This window comes from Tripterygium wilfordii, chromosome 23 (assembly GCF_013401445.1).
Source record: "Tripterygium wilfordii isolate XIE 37 chromosome 23, ASM1340144v1, whole genome shotgun sequence".
Taxonomy (NCBI): domain Eukaryota; kingdom Viridiplantae; phylum Streptophyta; class Magnoliopsida; order Celastrales; family Celastraceae; genus Tripterygium; species Tripterygium wilfordii.
In genome coordinates this window covers 2,768,055-2,787,562 of record NC_052254.1, presented here as the reverse complement: position 1 = coordinate 2,787,562, position 19,508 = coordinate 2,768,055, and the positions used below count along the sequence as shown (strand labels likewise).

Sequence of the window (19,508 nt, the reverse complement as noted above, 5' to 3'; positions counted from 1 at the left end):
GAAGTTCTCTTGTGTTCCACCTATCGGCTTTTATTTGGATAAAAGTTTTATCATTGTGATGCAATGAAAATCGATGACAACGACAAGGAATAGCAAAATTGCATCACTTTGTCTTGGATTTGAAATGGAAATTGCTCCTGCACCAACGGCTTTTACGGTTCAGCTTATAATTGACTTCATTAATCATTTAGTTCTTTACTTGCGGGTTTTTGCTCGAGTTACTAGTTTACTTGATGGATACTCGGGTTTCTATCTTGCAGCATTTAGCTCAGGTTCCTAAGTCATTTGAAGTTCTCGCGTTCCACCTGTCGGCTTTAATTTGTCTAAAAGTTGTCATTGTGATGCAATGAAAATTGATGACAACAGTAAGGAATAGAAAAATTGCATCACTTTGTTTTGGATTTGAAATGAAAATTGCTCCTCGCACCTTACGGCTTTTACGGTTCAACTCATAATTCACTTCATGAATCATTGAGTTCTTTGCTTGCGGGTTTTTGCTCGAGTTACTAGTTTACCTGATGGATACTCGAGTTTCTATCTTGCAGCATCTAGCTCAGGTTCCTAAGTCTTTTCAAGTTCTCGCGTTCCACTTGTCGGCTTTAATTTGGCTAAAATTTGTCATTGTGATGCAATGAAAATCGATGACAACAGTAATGAATAGAAAAATTGCATCACTTTTTTTTGGATTTGAAATGGAAATTGCTCCTGGCACCTTACGGCTTTTACAACTCATAATTGACTTCATGAATCATTGAGTTATTTGCTTGCGGATTTTTGCTTGAGTTACTAGTTTACTTGATGGATACTCGGGTTTCTATCTTGCCGCATTTAGCTCAGGTTCCTAAGTCATTTGAAGTTCTCGCGTTTCACCTGTCGGCTTTAATTTGGCTAAAAGTTGTCATTGTGATGCAATGAAAATTGATGACAACAGTAAGGAATAGAAAAATTGCATCACTTTGTTTTGGATTTAAAATGGAAATTGCTCCTGGCACCTTACGGCTTTTACGATTCAACTCATAATTCACTTCATGAATCATTGAGTTCTTTGCTTGCGGGTTTTTGCTCGAGTTACTCGTTTACCTGATGGATACTCGGGTTTCTATCTTACAGCATCTAGCTCAGGTTCCTTAGTCTTTTCAAGTTCTCGCGTTCCACTTGTCGGCTTTAATTTGGCTAAAATTTGTCATTATGATGCAATGAAAATCGATGACAACAGTAAGGAACAGAAAAATTGCATCACTTTGTTTTGGATTTGAAATGGAAATTGCTCCTGGCACCTTACGGCTTTTACGATTCAACTCATAATTCACTTCATGAATCATTGAGTTCTTTGCTTGCGGGTTTTTGCTCGAGTTACTCGCTTACCTGATGGATACTCGGGTTTCTATCTTACAACATCTAGCTCAGGTTCCTTAGTCTGTTCAAGTTCTCGCGTTCCACTTGTCGGCTTTAATTTGGCTAAAATTTGTCATTATGATGCAATGAAAATCGATGACAACAGTAAGGAACAGAAAAATTGCATCACTTTGTTTTGGATTTGAAATGGAAATTGCTCCTGGCCCCTTACGGCTTTTACGGTTCAACTCATGATTGACTTTATTAATCATTGAGTTCTTTGCTTGCGGATTTTTGCTCGAGTTACTAGTTTACTTGATGGATACTCAGGTTTCTATCTTGCAGCATTTAGCTCAAGTTCCTAAGTCATTTGAAGTTCTCGCGTTCCACCTGTCGGCTTTAATTTGGTTAGAAGTTGTCATTGTGATGCAATGAAAATTGATGACAACAGTAAGGAATAGAAAAATTGCATCACTTTGTTTTGGATTTGAAATGGAAATTGCTCCTGGCACCTTACGGCTTTTACGATTCAACTCATAATTCACTTCATGAATCATTGAGTTCTTTGCTTGTTGGTTTTTGCTCGAGTTACTAGTTTACTTGATGGATACTGGAGTTTAAACATGCAACATTTAGCTCAGGTTCCTAAGTCATTTGAAGTTCTCGTATTCCACCTGTCAGCTTTAATTTGTCTAAAAGTTTTGTCATTGTGATGCAATGAAAATCGATGACAACAGTAAGGAATAGAAAATTTTCATCACTTTGTTTTGGATTTGAAATGGAAATTGCTCCTGGCACCTTACGGCTTTTACGGTTCAACTCGTAATTCACTTCATGGATGGTTGATTTCTTTGCTTGCGGATTTTTGCCTGAGTTATTAGTTTACTTGATGGATACTCAGTTTTGTACCTTGCAGCATTTAGCTCAGGTTCTTTAGTCATTTGAAGTTCTCGCGTTCCACCTGGCGGCTCTAATTTGGCTAAAAGTTTTGTCATTGTGATGCAATGAAAATCGATGACAATAATAAGGAATAACAAAATTGCATCACTTTGTTTTGGATTTGAAATTGAAATTGCTCCTGGCACCTTACGGCTTTTACGATTCAACTCATAATTCACTTTTTGAATCATTGAGTTCTTTGCTTGTGGGTTTTTGCTCGAGTTACTAGTTTACTTGACGGATACTCGGGTTTAAACATGCAGCATTTAGCTCAGGTTCCTTAGTCATTTTGAAGTTCTCGCGTTCCACCTGTCGGCTTTAATTTGTCTACAAGTTTTGCCATTGTGATGCAATTAAAATCGATGACAACAATAAGGAACAGAAAAATTGCATCACTTTGTTTTGGATTTGAAATGGAAATTGGTCCTGGAACCTTATGGCTTTTACGGGTCAACTCATAATTGACTTCATGAATCATTGAGTTCTTTGCTTGTGGATTTTTGCTCGAGTTACTAGTTTACTTGATGGATACTCTGGTTTCTATCTTGCAGCATTTAGCTCAGGTTCCTAAGTCATTTGAAGTTCTCGCGTTCCACCTGTCAGCTTTAATTTGGCTAAAAGTTGTCATTGTGATGCAATGAAAATTGATGAAACCAGTAAGGAATAGGAAAATTGCATCACTTTGTTTTGGATTTGAAATGGAAATTGCTCCTAGCACCTTACGGCTTTTACGGTTCAACTCATAATTCGCTTCATGAATCATTGAGTTCTTTGCTTGCAGGTTTTTGCTCGAGTTACTAGTTTACTTGATGGATACTCGGGTTTCTATCTTGCAGCATCTCGCTCAGGTTCCTAAATCTTTTCCAGTTCTCGCTTTCCACTTGTCGGCTTTAATTTGGCTCAAATTTGTCATTGTGATGCAATGAAAATCAATGACAACAGTAAGGAATAGAAATATTGCATCACTTTGTTTTGGATTTGAAATGGAAATTGCTCCTGGCACCTTACGGCTTTTACGGTTCAACTCGTAATTCAATTCATGAATCATTGAGTTCTTTGCTTGCGGGTTTTTGCTCTAGTTATTAGTTTACTTGATGGATACTCGATTTTGTACCTTGCAACATTTAGCTCAGGTTCTTCAGTCATTTGAAGTTCTCGTGTTCCACCTGGTGGCTTTAATTTGGCTAAAAGTTTTGTCATTGTGATGCAATGAAAATCGATGACAACAGTCAGGAATAGAAAAATTGCATCACTTTGTTTTGGATTTGAAATGGAAATTGCTCATGGCACCTTACGGCTTTTACGGTTCAACTCATAATTGACTTGATGAATCATTGAGTTCTTTGCTTTCAGATTTTTGCTCGAGTTACTAGTTTACTTGATGGATACTCGGGTTTCTATCTTGCAGCATTTAGCTCAGGTTCCTAAGTCATTTGAAGTTCTCGCGTTCCACCTGGCGACTTCAATTTGGGTAAAAGTTTTGTCATTGAAATGCAATGAAAATCGATGACAACAAGAAGGAATAACAATATTGCATCACTTTGTTTTGGATTTGAAATGGAAATTGCTCCTGGCACATTACGGTTCAGCTTATAATTCACTTCATGAATCATTGAGTTCTTTGCTTGTGGGTCTTTGCTCAAGTTGCTAGTTTACTTGATGGATACTCAGCTTTCTACCTCGCAACATTTAGCTCAGGTTCCTAAGTCATTTGAAGTTCTCGTGTTCCTCCTGTCGGCTTTAATTTGGCCATAAGTTTTGTCATTGTAATGCAATGAAAATCGATGACAACAACAAGGAATAGCGAAATTGCATCACTTTGTTTTGGATTTGAAATGGAAATTGCTCCTGGCACCTTACGGCTTTTATGGTTCAATTGATAATTGACTTCATTAATCATTTAGTTCTTTACTTGCGGGTTTTTACTCGAGTTACTAGTTTACTTGATGGATACTCGGGTTTCTATCTTGCAGCATTTAGCTCAGGTTCCTACGTCATTTGAAGTTCTCGCGTTCCACCTGTCAGCTTTAATTTGGCTAAAAGTTTTGTCATTGTGATGCAAGGAAAATCGATTACAACAATAAGGAATAGAAAAATTGCATGACTTTGTTTTGGATTTGAAATGGAAATTGCTCCTGGCACCTTGCGGTTTTTACGGTTCAACTCATAATTGATTCATGAATCATTAAGTTCTTTGCTAGCGGGTTTTTGCTCGAGTTACTAGTTTACTTGATGGATACTCGGTTTTCTATCTTGCAACATTTAGCTTAGGTTCCTAAATCATTTGCAGTTCTCGTGTTCCAGCTATCGGCATTAATTTTGCTGAAAGTTCTATCATTGAGTTCTTTGGTTACGGATTTTTGCTCGAGTTACTAGTTTATTTGATGGATACTCGGGTTTCTATCTTGCAGCATTTAGCTCAGGTTCCTAAGTCATTTGAAGTTCTCATGCTCCATTTGTTGGCTTTAATTTTGCTAAAAGTTTTATCATTGTTGCCGATTTGAAATGGATATATCTCCTGGCACCTTACATGCGATTTAGCTCATAATTGATTTCATGCATCAATTAGGTCTTTGCTAGTGGGTTTTTTGCCCGAGTTATTAGTTTACTTGATGCATCAATTAGGTCTTTGCAGCATTTAGCTCAAGTTCCTGAGTTATTTGAAGTTCTCTTGTGTTCCACCTATCGGCTTTAATTTGGCTAAACGGTTTATCATTGTGATGCAATGAAAATTGATGACAACAATAAGGAATAACAAAATTGCATCACTTTGTTTTGGATTTGAAATGGAAATTGCTCCTGGCATCTTACGGCTTTTACGGTTCAGCTCATTATTGACTTCATGAATCATTGAGTTCTTTGCTTGCAGATTTTTGATCGAGTTATTAGTTTACTTGATGGATACTCGGGTTTCTATCTTGCAACATTTAGCTCAGGTTCCTAAGTCACTTGAAGTTCTCGTGTTCCACCTGTCGACTTTAATTTTGCTGAAAGTTTTTTCATTGTTTTCGATTTGAAATGGAATTTTCTTGTGGCACCTTACGGCTTTTACTGTTGAGCTCATAGTTGATTTCATGCATCATTGAGTTATTTGCTTACGGTTTTTTGCTCCAGTTACTAGTTTAGTTGATAGATACTTGGGTTTCTACCTTGTAGCATTTAACTCAAGTTCTTAAGTTATTTGAAGTTCTATTGTGTTCCACATATCAGCTTTTATTTGGGTAAGAAAGTTTATCATTGTTTTCGATTTGAAATGAAAATTGCTTCTAACACCTTACGGCTTTTACGGTTGAGTTCATGATTGACTTCATGCATCGTTGAGTTCTTAGCTTGAGGGTTTTGTGCTCGGGTTAGCCACCATTGCGATAAGTGAAAGTATAACTAGTGAACGCTATATGAGATACCTTTGGAGTGGCTCATTTGACGAAGTTATCAGCCTAGATGGTTTTCCAACTCTTAGCTCTTCTCCAAGTATTAAATTTCAGTGAGGAATGTTTTGGCTTCCTAGAAAATCTCGAAAATGAGCCAGTCTTGGAGGAGAGGGGAATCTTGGACCTCGGTAATCATGATATGGAACTAACATTGTCTTATGGATCCCATTGAAAGATTGTCATGCCGATGATGAAGAGCACCTGCTCTACGAGATGTTTAGGTGCTCACTGCTGAGGCAAGCAGAGACAAAATAAGAGAGTTTTGGTCCTGAATTTTCTCAAACCACTTAACTTCAATCAAAGAAATATGATAGTCCTAAATATTTATATATGTGAAGTGTGCCTGATCCTGATTTCAACTTTTGCTAGCGAAAATTGCAGACTTAAATTGGTAGAGTTATTAGTTTACTTGATGGATTACTTGGGTTTTTACCTTGTGGCATTTAGCTCAAGTCTCTTAAGTTATTTTATGTGGCGACTTACGGCTTTTACGGTTGAGTTCGTAATTGACTTCATACTTCCTTGAGTTTCTTGCTTGCGGATTTTTACTCGAGCTACTAATTTACTTGAAGGATACTGGTTTTTACCTTAGAGCATTTAGCTCAAGTTCCTAAGTTATTTGAGGTTTTCCTGTGTTCCACCTATCGGCTTTAGTTTGGCCTACAAATTTTATCATTGTTTGCGATTTGAAATGGAAATTGCCCCTAACACCTTACGGCTTTTACGGTTGAGTACATAGTTGACTTCATGCATCATTGAGTTCTTTGCTTGTGGTTTTTGCTCCAATTACTAGTTTACTTTGTGGATACTTGGGTTTCTACCTTGAATCATTTAACTCAAGTTCCTAAGTTATTTGAAATTCTCTTGTATTCCACCTATCGGCTTTTATTTGGCTAAAAAATGTTATCATTGTTTTCAATTTCAAATGGAAATTGCACCTAGCGCCTTACTACTTTTACGGTTGAGTTCATGATTGACTTCATGCATCATTGAGTTATTTGTTTCCAGGTTTTCCTCCAGTTACTAGTTTACTTGACCCGAGTTTCTGCCTTGAAGCATTTAGCTCAAGTTCGTAAGTTATTTGAAGTCCTCTTGTGTTCCAAATATCGGCTTTTATTTGGCTAAAAAATGTTATCATTGTTTTCGATTTGAAATAGATATAGCTCCTAGCACCTTACGGCATTTACGGTTGAGTTCATGATTGACTTCATGCATTGCCCTAGATGCATGACATATCCTTGCTCTTGAAGTCTTGAACGCACAACCTAGGGCAATGCCTTACTTAAGATACATGTTTCTGTGAGACTCCCTCCACCCCAGTCAAAAGTCCGTTGAAAGATTGTCATGCCGATGATGAAGAGCACCTGCTCTGCTCTGCGAGATGTTTAGGTGCTGACTGCTGAGGCAAGTAGAGACAAAATGAGAGAGTTTTGGTCCTGAATTTTCTGATAGTACTAAATATTTATATATGTGAAGTGTGCCTGATCCTGATGAGCAACCCCGGTGTATTGAGCATCATGATGTCTGACATATCCTCGCTCTTGAAGTCTTGAACGCACAACCTAGGGATATGATACTTAACATTTTGATGAAGTAGGATGCGATTTCGGCCAAAAACACAGACAAATTCACACAAAAACAAAGGTGAGGTGGGGGGGAAGGGAGGACTAAAATACCTCCTGTGGGTATGTCAACACAGATGCAAGTACTTTGGCTACAGATGAAGCAATTGCAACATCTCCACTATTTGTAACATGGCTTATCCCAGCCAACGAAGGAAGAATCCCACTCTTTCAGACAAACACTGTATTTAGAGACACTAATAACCCAAAAATAAATATGTAATTGATCTAAACAACGCTTGCCTCAACTCCTATGTACATCCTTCGGCTGGTGATGCCTATTATTTGCGTATGTTACTTTCACATGTCAAGGGACCAAGAAATTTTACTAATATCAAGACAGTTGATGGAATTGTATATGACACATTTAAGGAGGCATGCTACGCAATGGGTTTAATAGGTGATGACCGTGAGTGGCATAATGCCATGGATGAGGCAGCGCAATGGGTTACATCGCATGAGCTTAGAAATCTATTTGTCACGTTACTGCTGTTTTGCGAGGTAGCAGATGCAAACAAATTGTTTGTAGCACAACTACTAAATTTACAAGAAGACATTGTTTACAAAGTCCAAAAAAGACTTGGGATTACAGACCTCAGCCTATCATCGGAAGAGAGAGAGAGAGAGTCGGCTGAGCTGCAAATCATACTTTAAAAAAATGCATCATGCCTAAGTGACTATAAAGTATAAACTGCAAATGCCTAAAATCAGGTGTTGGTTGTGTGGTTGTGAAGGGGTTCAAGGCGTGATACCACCGAGGCTTGCATCACAAGATCATATCTCTAGAACAGCTGCCAAGTCCTTGTTCTGAAAATAAATATGAGACTATCTATAGCTGGTTTAACAGATGAGGGATGAAATGTCAGAGCTCGCAAATTTTGCCCAATGGCTACTAGATATTAGAGAAGGAAAGGTTGAGACTGTTAAAAGAAACGAGGAAGAGGAACAACCTGCCTGGATACGAATACCGAACTTTTGAGCCTTTTCGAGCTCGAATAGCCGGATAAAGGCACGGTTAGAAGCAACCCTTATTTGGAATGCAGAGCAACATAGCCAGTCAACAAAACGACATCGTTTAACCATGAGTCGAACTTTTGTTGGTATAATAAATAAGCGAACCCGGCCGCGAAAGTCAATTGGGTTGCAATTTATAAGAGAAGATGTGGATACTGGTAGCGGTAGGCGTGCGAGCCCATATGAGACGAAATAGTTGTCGAGGCCCACGATCAAGGCCCATTATACTGCTAGAGGAGATTGGTGCTTGGATAGGGCACCCGGATTACCCGAACAAAGTTCAGTGCTTTTCAAGATCTCTCTGCTTTAGAGTCCTCGAACACCACCACCGAGAGAGGTTTAAGGAGGGTTTTGGCTCAACAAAGACGTTGGGAAGCAATGGCGGATTCAAATTCTCAAAGCAAAATTCGATGCCATCACTGTGCTGGACCTCTCTCCAATGACGAGGTACCCATCAACAGCTTGTAGATTGCATATGTTTCTGTCTCCGTAGCTTTATTGGTTACTAATTCAAAATTAGAACTCTATTTTCTTGGTGCATGAATCTATTCTGTTTTGACCTTTTCGTTTTTTGTCTGGATTGGATGCAGGAAACTAGTGAATGGACAGTGCCACCTCTTGTCAGAGACAGCTTTTCTATGGTATGGTTATTATAATTGGTTTAAATTTCTAAAATCTTTGCTTAAGACTAAGGCTGTGGCGGTGATGATGATGATGATGATGATAATTTTTAAGTTTTTGGTGTTTTATGTTTGGATTTGGTGAATTTGGGAATTTGAGCAATCTGTTTCGATTGAATTTGTCTATACTAGTTCGCTTCATTCCATCTCGATCATCTCCATTAGATTTGATTGGGAAGCCGTTGCAATAATGATATATGTTTTTTGATTTGTTTAGAATTTTATTTATCTTGGAATTAAATCACAAATAGGGTGACTGGAGTTAGGTTATTTCTAAACATATAGGTGCTTGTTACATAAACACATGCCGGCAACCTGTTATTATGCAGTGTTGCGTCTTATGGTATTTAGATCGTAGATTTCTTGCATAGTTTTGTGAAACTTACATTTGGGTATTGTGGATGGTTGTGTAATTAGAGTTTTTACAGGGGCTATAGTGACTTATATTGGGTTGTATGTATTCTGGATGGTTGTTGTGATCTGGTGACTATTTTTTTAATTTTTTCTTGGGTCTTTCTGGCAATAGTTGCATAGCAGCAACAATTGCCAGACACCCATTACGTAGTCCACTTCGCTAGCAGGACCAGCCCGCTCGTGGTATCTGGCTAGTGATAGAGGGTCTGCTGTGCCATACTCCTTTTTTTTCCTTTGCCACTCATTTCTGTATTGAAGTTTTGATCTTAGGGCTCATGGCTTGTGTTCCTGTGTTGTTTTTAGATTGGCTCTGCTGTTGGTGGTACAACAAGTGCATTCTATGGGTTCAACCATGGTATTTTACTTTCTCTTTTCATTCACTTATATTTCCAATTTAGTTATTTTCTGCATTCAGGATTGCTATTATATTTCATTGGATATTGAACTCATTTGGCTTCTGCCTTACAAGCGACGTCTTATTAGTAGCTCTTCATAGTACTTTAAAATATTACCTTTTTCTTTTTTTTCCCCAGCCTATACTTTGTCATTTTAACATGGTTTGATACTTGATTAGGTGGTTGCCAAATTTATCTATTTCAGTTTCTAATGAATTCTGTAATCAAGGCTCCTGGTTAATCCTTTTTGTAGATATTTTGTCATCAGTTGCTGAAGTACTTGCATGGTTGTTCATTTGATCTAGACCTACTTATTAGTTTCGTTCATGTCAATACAAGTTCAATATCTTAATTAATTTTTTACATCTAATCTATAACTTTTTTGGTTAATTCAATGAAATCATCGGTATCTAACTTATTCCTGGCATACTTATATTCTTTTTGGGTTGGCTAGGTTGGATGGCCAAGCTATTAACCTTGATGTTATGACAAGATTAATGAAAAAGGCTTTGAATGTCAAACTCACTAGTCCATCTTTTCTCATGATTTTTTTGTTGCTTTAGTAGGATTAATCAAGAATACATAATTTTTATGCCAGGAAGCCGTTCACATTCCTTAACATAAACGGTGTCAAACAAAGAGACTCGATAACTTCATGAACCACACCTAAATGGAATCACACTGGTTTTTAACTGAAACCAACACTTTTAGGAGTTAGGACATGGAATCATTAAGGCTGAAATTGCCACCACTTAATTTAACAATTTCAACTGGTTCCATGGCTCGTCTACCAAGAGGAGCTTTTGGGTTGATTCCTTAACCTTCTCCTAGAGGGTTATTGCATTCATGCATACCCTTTGAGCTGGATTCCATTCCTTCCTTGCTTCTCTTTCACCTTCATGTATGTTTGAAACATGTGGCTTAGTATAAATTATGCACTAATGTACGGCTGCATGTGACTCCAAATCGGTGGGATAAGGCTTTGGTGGTTTTATTGTAGTTCAACTCAATATTAATTGTCTTCATACTGATTGGTTATTCTACTTATCATTTTTCTCACATTTTTATATGTTTTCATTGTCTTCCATTCAAAAGGAAAAATTTTCTGTATGAAAAAATGTTTCCTTTTTGTATTCCTATATAACTTACTGGACAGTTTTTTGGGCTGCTTATTTTTTGTTTTTCCTCTCTTTCGTTTTTTCTACCCCCACCCTTCCCTCTTTGATGCATTTGTTTCTTGATGCAGTGATGCCAATTGTCCGAAAGTGGGTAAAAGGACCCATGTGGTTGCATTTCCTCATTGGTGTAAGTTTCTTTGTGCATCTATTATATACATTCATGCCTCCTACCCCCCATTGTATCTTCTGTGCTTTAGAAACATATGCCCGTATCTTGTGTATATCTTCTCGTTGAAGTGTTTTTAATTTTACCTGATTTGTTCCTGTGCAGGCACCACCTGTGATAGTTTTCTCTACAGCTTGTGCAGGTTTGGCAGGTCTGTTTCTGTACCTCCTCTTTGCTTACATATGTGGCGAACTGATATTTTTAGTTTACGGTTTCAAATCATACTAGAGTTTAATGATATCGAAGTTATTTGAGATTTGATTTTCAGATATCTATGAAATGCTATGGGAAGGACAATAATGATTAGCATCTTTAATTGCTAGAATGACTTCCTTGTCATTATTTGGTCTTTTGTAGCTAACTTGCTACCAGTATAAGTATCATGTGATCTTGTCAAGTGAAAGCCAAAGTTTATGCCATCTGAGATTGTGGAATCTCATTTAGTATTATTCAACTTCAACCTTCTCTTGAACCATCCTTGGAATGCTTAGGTACTCACCAATGTAATATTAGTTTTGTTGAACATGATTGTGTGCTTTGGTATGTTATGGAGAGCAGCAGCTAAGCTGGGGACGGTAAATACCTTTAGGAGGAATGCCCCTCCGTTGCTTTTAATAAATTTTCTTTGATGGTAGGATATTGTTAGTTGGAAGGAGTAGTTTCTCGTTTTTGATCATGCTTTGAATTTTGAATTTGTAATATTGAAACTTCTAATGACTAATTGCTTGAAAATCTACAGGTGGTGCAGTTCCAGCACTTGCTCAACTAGCTTCTTCATCCTACCATGCCGCAGTTTCATCTCACTCATTGCCTCCATCCTCGCGAGATGATAAAATGCAGAAGTCAAGAACTTCATCTACTTTATGATACAGTTGCAGTTGTGTGGTCTTGCGCGCATGCATTTCTCAGTGTTCATGGTCTCCCTGCATCTGCAAAGATGCCGTACTCAAAATGCGTGCTTCATGAAGTCTTCTAAACTTCATATGGCATTTTTCGGGTGCCAATTCATATTTTGTTTACTTTTTTTTTTTTTGTAATTACATTTTCTGGCTTGATAATTCTCAAAGTACTGTTGTATTTCAAAGAACCACAGTTTTTTTTTTTTTATGTTATAATGTTTATTTCAAACTGATTAATGAGATTGTATTATTGTCCTTACTCAAACATTTTAGCTACTTTTGATGTCAAAACACTCTGGAAAGTGAAAAGAAGCACATTCTGCATCAAAATCGGTTTGATGCGTTGTTTAAGAATGACCATCCAATGGGTTTTTTTTGGTAAGTAGGCATTTAGGCTGAGATGCAAAGCAAAACATTTAGAAATGATGCATAGTGCATAGTTGCAAGCTACTTAAAAATAGCTACGCTAATTTAGAATTGAATTCTCGACTTCAGAAGAGATTCTATTTTTTTTGATCCAGAGAGAGAATCAGTTAAAAAAAACGTATTGATTTAAACAATTGACCAAGGAACAAAATTATTGATGGGTGTGATTACACCTTTAAAGCACATGGCTTTAACAAAACGAAGGGTCCAAAATGCTCTACAAGGAGGAGGACGAGATGCTCATATCAGATTATTACATGGAAAACAATAGGAGAGAGTGATGAAAAAGCTTCCAAGTCTTTGTTTATGTGCGTCAATTTCAAGCCTTTGGTTGGTTTACGTCAACAAGAACAAAGTTGAGGACATTTAAGAAAGGAATACAAGTACAAGCCTCAATTAGGGTTACAATCAAAAGGTTGAATCTTTATGTTAAAAAAGCATTTTATTTTACTTTTTTGATAGACCATTAATAATGTTGGAAATGTTTATTCTTTTATTTCCTGTGGATGTATTGAGTCCACACGATTTTATTTCTCTATGTCATCTCATTTAACGATACTTGAGTCCATAAAAAACCTTTGTTGATTGGGGAATGTTAGATTTTTCTTATAAATCACATCATTTGGTGTTCTTTATAAGTCTAATAGACCCACCCTCAAAACCCCTCTTACGCGGGAGCAGGAATCTACTTAACACAAGATCAAGGTTAATCATGAGTCTAATTCTCAAGTGGGATTCGAACATATGATTGTTCATCTTATCAGTGTCTCTACATTCTAATTTTTTTAATGTAATATTTTTAGAATAAATTTTATCACACCACATGGGTAATTAGAAAGGGCAGATTTTCCTTAATTAGTTCTTTGTTTGGTTGCCAAGAAAAACATTGCATAACAAAGGATGTCTAAATTGAGGGAATTAAATATTTTTCTAACCGTAAGTCACAAGAAAGGGTTCTCACAGGAATAAACCCTAAAAAGTTCTATTTTCCGATTCCAATTGAGATTCGATTTCGATTTCAATTTTCAATCCTAATATAATAACTTAAAAAACGTTCAACGCAAGGAAATATCTATAAAGCACACACAATTACAGAATACTCCATTGCTAAATCTGTTAGGGTTCGGAGTCGCAATTATATAAATCCTTCAACATCCTGTTTTTCTTTTCACAAAGCAGTTTCATAGCCTCCTCTCGTTCGATTGATAATGGAGAAGATTTTGGGAGGATTGATGGGGAAGAGTTTGAGGAGGCCAAAGACAAAGATTGTGTGCACATTGGGTCCGGCTTCAAGGTCTGTGGAAATGATAGAGAAGCTTTTGATGGCTGGGATGAACGTTGCTCGCTTCAATTTCTCTCATGGGTCTCACTCATACCACCAGGAAACCCTAGACAACCTCAGGACCGCCATGAACAATACTGGCATTCTCTGCGCTGTGATGTTGGATACAAAGGTACAATAACCCATCTGGGTTTTTCTTATAAAATTGATAGTTTCTTCATAATTAGATCTTGTTTTAGGTCAACGAATTTTTTCTCGATTGTTCAAATCAAGTTCTTAATTACTTAGGAAGTAAGCTACAACTACAAGGGCTGCGTTGTTATGTGTTCCTCTAACGTTCTGTCAAAAGATGCCCTAAGCAACCCTGTCATATGCACTTATTCACAGTAACCTAAGCAACTCTGTAGTAATGTTTTAACTTCTTTTAATGGCTTAAAGAAAAACAGATTCTTAACACAAGGAATGCTCGTTTTGAAAGCAAAGATCTTGTTTTGTCCTGCAATTAATCGACTTTCCAGGAAATAAACCCATGTTTACCATTGAAGAAAAGTTCACAATTCAATAGAACTTCCAGTGATTTATGTATTGTGTAGAATTTAAAGTTATGCTGTTGCAGCAATTAATATGAAGAGTTGTTGAGTACAGGGACCGGAGATTCGAACTGGGTTTTTGAAGGATGGGAAGCCAATACAACTCAAGCAAGGTCAAGAGATAGTAATCTCTACAGACTATAGCTTAAAGGGTGATGAGAATATGATATGTATGAGCTACAAAAAGCTGGCAGAGGACGTGAAACCAGAGAGTGTGATTTTATGTTCTGATGGAACAATCTCTCTGAGGGTCTTGGCTTGTGATAAGGAATTGGGTTTAGTCCACTGCTGTTGTGAAAACACTGCTGTTTTGGGTGAGAGGAAGAATGTCAACCTTCCTGGTGTCATTGTTGATCTTCCTACCATGACAGAGAAGGACAAAGAGGATATCCTACAATGGGGAGTACCAAACAAAATCGACATGATTGCGCTGTCTTTTGTTCGAAAAGGTTCAGACCTTGACGACGTCCGAAAACTGCTAGGGGAGCATGCAAAGAGTATTATTCTCATGTCAAAGGTTTGTCTATTCTGTTTTTTAGAAAAGCTTAGACGAAAACAATTTTGTAACTTTTCTAAACAAATGTTGTTTCTGTTTCCGCAGGTCGAGAATCAAGAGGGTGTCGCCAATTTAGATGACATTCTTGCAAAATCTGATGCATTTATGGTAGCAAGAGGTGATCTTGGAATGGAAATCCCAATTGAGAAGATTTTCTTAGCTCAAAAAGTAATGATTCACAAGGCAAACATGAAAGGGAAGCCTGTGGTGACTGCTACTCAGATGTTGGAGTCTATGATCAAGTCTCCAAGACCAACTAGAGCTGAAGCTACTGATGTTGCTAATGCAGTACTTGACGGTACTGATTGCGTAATGCTTAGTGGAGAAACTGCTGCTGGAGCGTACCCCGAACTTGCTGTATCAACCATGGCAAGAATATGCATTGAAGCCGAGAACTTCATCGACTATAACGATCTCTTTAAGAGGGTAATGGAGACTTCACCAGTGCCAATGAGCCCATTAGAGAGTCTGACTTCTTCAGCAGTGAGAACAGCAAACTGTGTCAAAGCTGCTCTCATTTTGGTCCTAACTAGAGGTGGAACAACTGCAAAGCTTGTGTCGAAGTATAGGCCGAGCATGCCGATTTTTTCTGTGGTTGTTCCAGAAATAAGTACCACAGACTCATTTGAGTGGTCCTGTAGTGATGCAGCTCCTGCAAGGCATGGTCTAATCTACTGGGGTTTGATTCCTGCATTGAGCTCAGGCTCTACAAGAGCTTCTGATAGTGAGTCTACTGAAGAAGCAGTTGAGTGTGCCCTTGAATATGCCAAGGCAAAAAGACTTTGCAAGCCAGGTGACTCAGTAGTTGCATTGCATCGGATCGACAGTTCTGCTGTGATCAAGATTTTGACAGTGAATTGACATATGTGGTTAAGGATGTGATCCAAATTTTGCAGCTTTAGAATTTTTCGGCCTCTTAAAGCTTAATCTATGAGTTAAAGACAACAATCATCATCAAAAAAGAAAATCTTCTTTGAGTTGTAGAGATTGAATTTTTTTTATCTTTCAATGCATCAACTATAAAAAGTTTGGGTAATACAACTTTTGGTCATTCAAAAAGTTAGCTAATTTTCGACTCAATCACACGTTCCAACTTGAAAATCCGAAATCCTTTAATATACATACACGAACAAATTTCTCACTGATGGCAATATATATTTGATTAAGAAAAGTGGGGCCGCATTCTTTTTTTTTTTTGAGAAAAAGAAACTTCATTAACAAGAAACAGAAATACAATCAGCAGTAACAATGAAGTTTAAAAAGACAGGACATTCACCAGTCCAGGAAGTTTAAAAAGACAGGACATTCACCAGTCCAGGAAATACAATTAGAACTAGATAGAGCCTTCTTGGCTAACACATCAGCTGCTTGGTTAGCAGATCTCCTCACATGACAGCAACGAACAGAACCGAACGAGGAAAACAACTCTTTGACTCCACTGATACATAGATCAGTTTCAGACAGACCAATATCTTCACTATTCAAGGCCGCAATGACCAACGTCGAATCTCCTTCCAAAATAACATGATCATAGTTGAGAGACCTGGCAAACATAATAGCTTCCTTGGCAGCAACACACTCTGCAAAGAAAGGGTTAGAGGGCCCATAGCGGCAAACAGACCGAGAGGCAATGTGAGCACCTGCCTGATCTCTGGCTATTAAGAAAACATGCAGAGTTGTATTCTTGACTACTGAGAAAACTTGGCATCAAGTTGGAGCTGCATTCTTAACTACTAAGAAACCGACTCGGCACACAAATTGTCAAATTGATAGCCGAAATCTTTGAAAGAAAAGGGAGCATATAATTGGTTCTTTTCTTCGGTGCTCAAGCCTATAAATAGGCTTCATATTACAAGTGAAGAGATGCATCAAGTAATACCCCAAGTGAGAGCACTAGAGAGAAAAGAAAGTAAGGTTTTTCCTATATTTGTATTGTCCTTTCCAAAAATTAGAGAGAAGTTGTCGTCTAGGGTGTAAAAATTTACTGACAAAATCAAATCATTCGATTAATCTATCAATAGTCGGTTATTTTCAAATCTTATTTAGTAAGGACCGAATAATCGAAATAACCATCATTAATCAATCATGACCGATTGATCGGTTAAATTTTTGTCAAAAATCGAAAAAAAAATTTGACCGAAATCGACTATTTACACCCATTCGATCTTTTTATATTTGTTCGTGGACATAGTTTATATTGGGTGAATCACGTAAAATACTTATTCGTTTTATCTTTCTCAACATCAATAGTTTGATTGTCTGAATAATCGAAAAATATGTTCAAGTTTGCATATTAGAACAATTTTCTACTTTGAATTCTCGAGTTGAAACGTTTAAACTCTGTAAACTCTTTCATGACCAAAAATTATATCACCCCAACAACTTTGTCATGGGACTATGTTTTGGTCCAAGATTGACAGCTACACAAATGTACAAATGTTTAATCTTCTATCTAGTTTGAATTCGATTCATTACAATTTACATCAGTAGAGTATTCAGTTTTTTACAATGAAGAACAAACACATAAATTGACATAAGCTCTCAAATTCCCATTAAAATGTATGGAAACACTACATATTCATAAAATAAATATTTATAAACTTACGTAAACATGTGGCATGCCTACGTAGTTACTTTAATAAAGTTTGTTTTTTTTTAATCTATGTGACATGTCTATATGGTTTGCCGCCTAGAATATATAAGTTTATGGATGGAAAATTATGGACATATATCATTTTAGTAAAATATAACATAAAAGGAATGCCTTTGATGCAATATACGAAATTCAGTGGGGGTATTAAAGTAAAATCATTGAGGGACTGACTGAGGGATTTGGCTTTCTATAAAGATGAAGCTGCAGCCCTAACTAGGGTTTTAACTTGATCTTATCCGAGCAGGTAGAGCACTCTATTCAAATTCTCTCTCTGGAGCCACCCTTCTCTCTGAGTAGGGACTGACGGCGGCTCCGCCCAAGAGAGGGAAGGAGAAAGGAGTGTTCTTGGCCCGATTAGAGGTTTTGTCCTGCGATGAAGACTGCCCGCGGACAGAGCCCTCATTTGACTGGGGCTGTGATGGTCTTGCGGGCTAAAACCAACCCAAAATATCCCTGATTGCTACAACTCTCGTATTTTATGCGTCTTTGTCATTGGGTTTTTGTTTGTTTCAACTGAGAAGTTAGTGCATTTTCGCCTTTTATCTCGTTTGTTTTGGATTTTATTGAAACTTTAGATGAGAATAAATATGTCCATGTCCCGGTTGACTGCAGTGTGCTTAATTTGTGTCACATTTCTGTCGAAATTGCTGTGTTAATTGTACTGCTGTGAGGGATTTTGTTGTTTGACTGCTCATACATCTGGGTTTTCTTTTTTCTTCTTGTATTTGACATGAATTTATCATAACAGTGCAGCATTCTCCTCGGGTTACTTTCTACCTTAACCAGCAGACACGCATGTATGATGATAGGTTTGTTGTTAATGATGATTTCTACTAATAGTCTTAGTGACTGGGTACTTTTGCCAGTGGCACTCTGGGTGGTGTAAAGAGAATAAATTCATTAGATGATGTTTTGTCAAGGTGTATGTGAGGCCCTTAGTTTCTACTTCTACATCTATGTTTCATCTATCCATACATGCACATGTGTATGAAGATCTCAACTTTTCTCAAGTCTAAATGTTCATTCTTCAGGATGCTCTTAAAGGAAGTCCAAAGTGTAAGGTGGAGCCTCTCCATTTAGGACTGCTTTGTTTTTGTTTAAAGTGAGAAGTACTGCTTTTTAACATGGGAACAGGATTCAGACATATTGTAGACTTGTGTAGGAAGCATTGGATAAGCATTTTCAGAATGGAAGAGTGATTTGTTGTAATTTTGTTATTGGTATTTCCTACAAGGCTTTGGGTCTCTCGAATTGTGATATTTGAAGCTGATCAATATCTTATTAATCTTTTTCCTTGTAATTTTGTTTTTCTTACAAGTCACATGTCCAAATGAACGTAATATAACCTGCATGTAAGCTTTTTCTTTGGGGACATCCTAAAAAAAAAAGTAAAAGCACAAAAGTAATCTTGAATTTATTGTCTGGAACTATTCATGGTACCCAGAGTCATTGAGATGTGAAATCCTATTATCCGAAGTGCTTTCCTACCCTTTGCCCGCAAGTGACCTGAAATTGCGCAAATTTCCTTTTCTACCATGGTCAGCTCTCCTTATTGATTGTAGACCGGCTCTAGTTTTTAACTCATACCTACTTCCTAGTCATTAAGATTTCAAGCCTTCTGTGGCTTCATTACTGCTTTCATCAAGCAGAATTAATTCCCTGTTCTGTGTTTGCTTCCACATAAAATATTGACAGCTTATCTGATTTTACGTCACTTTATTCGAATCTAAGATGTACAAGTATTGTTAAGTTTTATTTTATTATTAAGAATACTGAAGAGTTTCTTCTTTGATGCAGAGGATCAATGTTGGAAGATTAAATACCCTTTAAGTTGCAAATAAGTTTGGAGTAACTCTTTGGTTTATTTGGTCTTTTGATTATTCATGGTTCTGCTATTTTGTTAACACTGTGATTGTCAATATATGTTA

At 37.3% G+C, this 19,508-nt stretch overlaps 2 protein-coding genes across 2 annotated transcripts; both read left to right on the top strand.

Annotated features, from left to right (window-relative positions):
- Nucleotides 1-27: 27 nt before the first annotated feature.
- On the top strand, nucleotides 28-12,298 carry LOC119993546. The gene is made up of 6 exons (XM_038840720.1): nucleotides 28-8,788; nucleotides 8,932-8,982; nucleotides 9,739-9,790; nucleotides 11,077-11,135; nucleotides 11,280-11,325; nucleotides 11,914-12,298. Exons 1-6 carry the CDS (start codon nucleotides 8,720-8,722, stop codon nucleotides 12,039-12,041), a joined length of 405 nt encoding a protein of 134 aa, XP_038696648.1. The 5' UTR covers nucleotides 28-8,719; the 3' UTR covers nucleotides 12,042-12,298.
- Nucleotides 12,299-13,594: 1,296 nt separating this feature from the next.
- Nucleotides 13,595-15,910, top strand: LOC119993545 (pyruvate kinase, cytosolic isozyme-like). Its single transcript, XM_038840718.1, has 3 exons — nucleotides 13,595-13,953; nucleotides 14,427-14,888; nucleotides 14,973-15,910. Exons 1-3 carry the CDS (start codon nucleotides 13,708-13,710, stop codon nucleotides 15,786-15,788), a joined length of 1,524 nt encoding a protein of 507 aa, XP_038696646.1. The 5' UTR covers nucleotides 13,595-13,707; the 3' UTR covers nucleotides 15,789-15,910.
- Nucleotides 15,911-19,508: the final 3,598 nt, after the last annotated feature.

Coding starts and splice junctions, on each gene's coding strand:
- LOC119993546 (XM_038840720.1), top strand. CDS start 8,720: ATGGCGGATTCAAATTCTCAAAGCAAAATTCGATGCCATCACTGTGCT. Junction 8,789..8,931: donor GACCTCTCTCCAATGACGAG/GTACCCATCAAC, acceptor GATTGGATGCAG/GAAACTAGTGAATGGACAGT. Junction 11,136..11,279: donor GGTTGCATTTCCTCATTGGT/GTAAGTTTCTTT, acceptor GTTCCTGTGCAG/GCACCACCTGTGATAGTTTT.
- LOC119993545 (XM_038840718.1), top strand. CDS start 13,708: ATGGAGAAGATTTTGGGAGGATTGATGGGGAAGAGTTTGAGGAGGCCA. Junction 13,954..14,426: donor CTGTGATGTTGGATACAAAG/GTACAATAACCC, acceptor TGTTGAGTACAG/GGACCGGAGATTCGAACTGG. Junction 14,889..14,972: donor GTATTATTCTCATGTCAAAG/GTTTGTCTATTC, acceptor CTGTTTCCGCAG/GTCGAGAATCAAGAGGGTGT.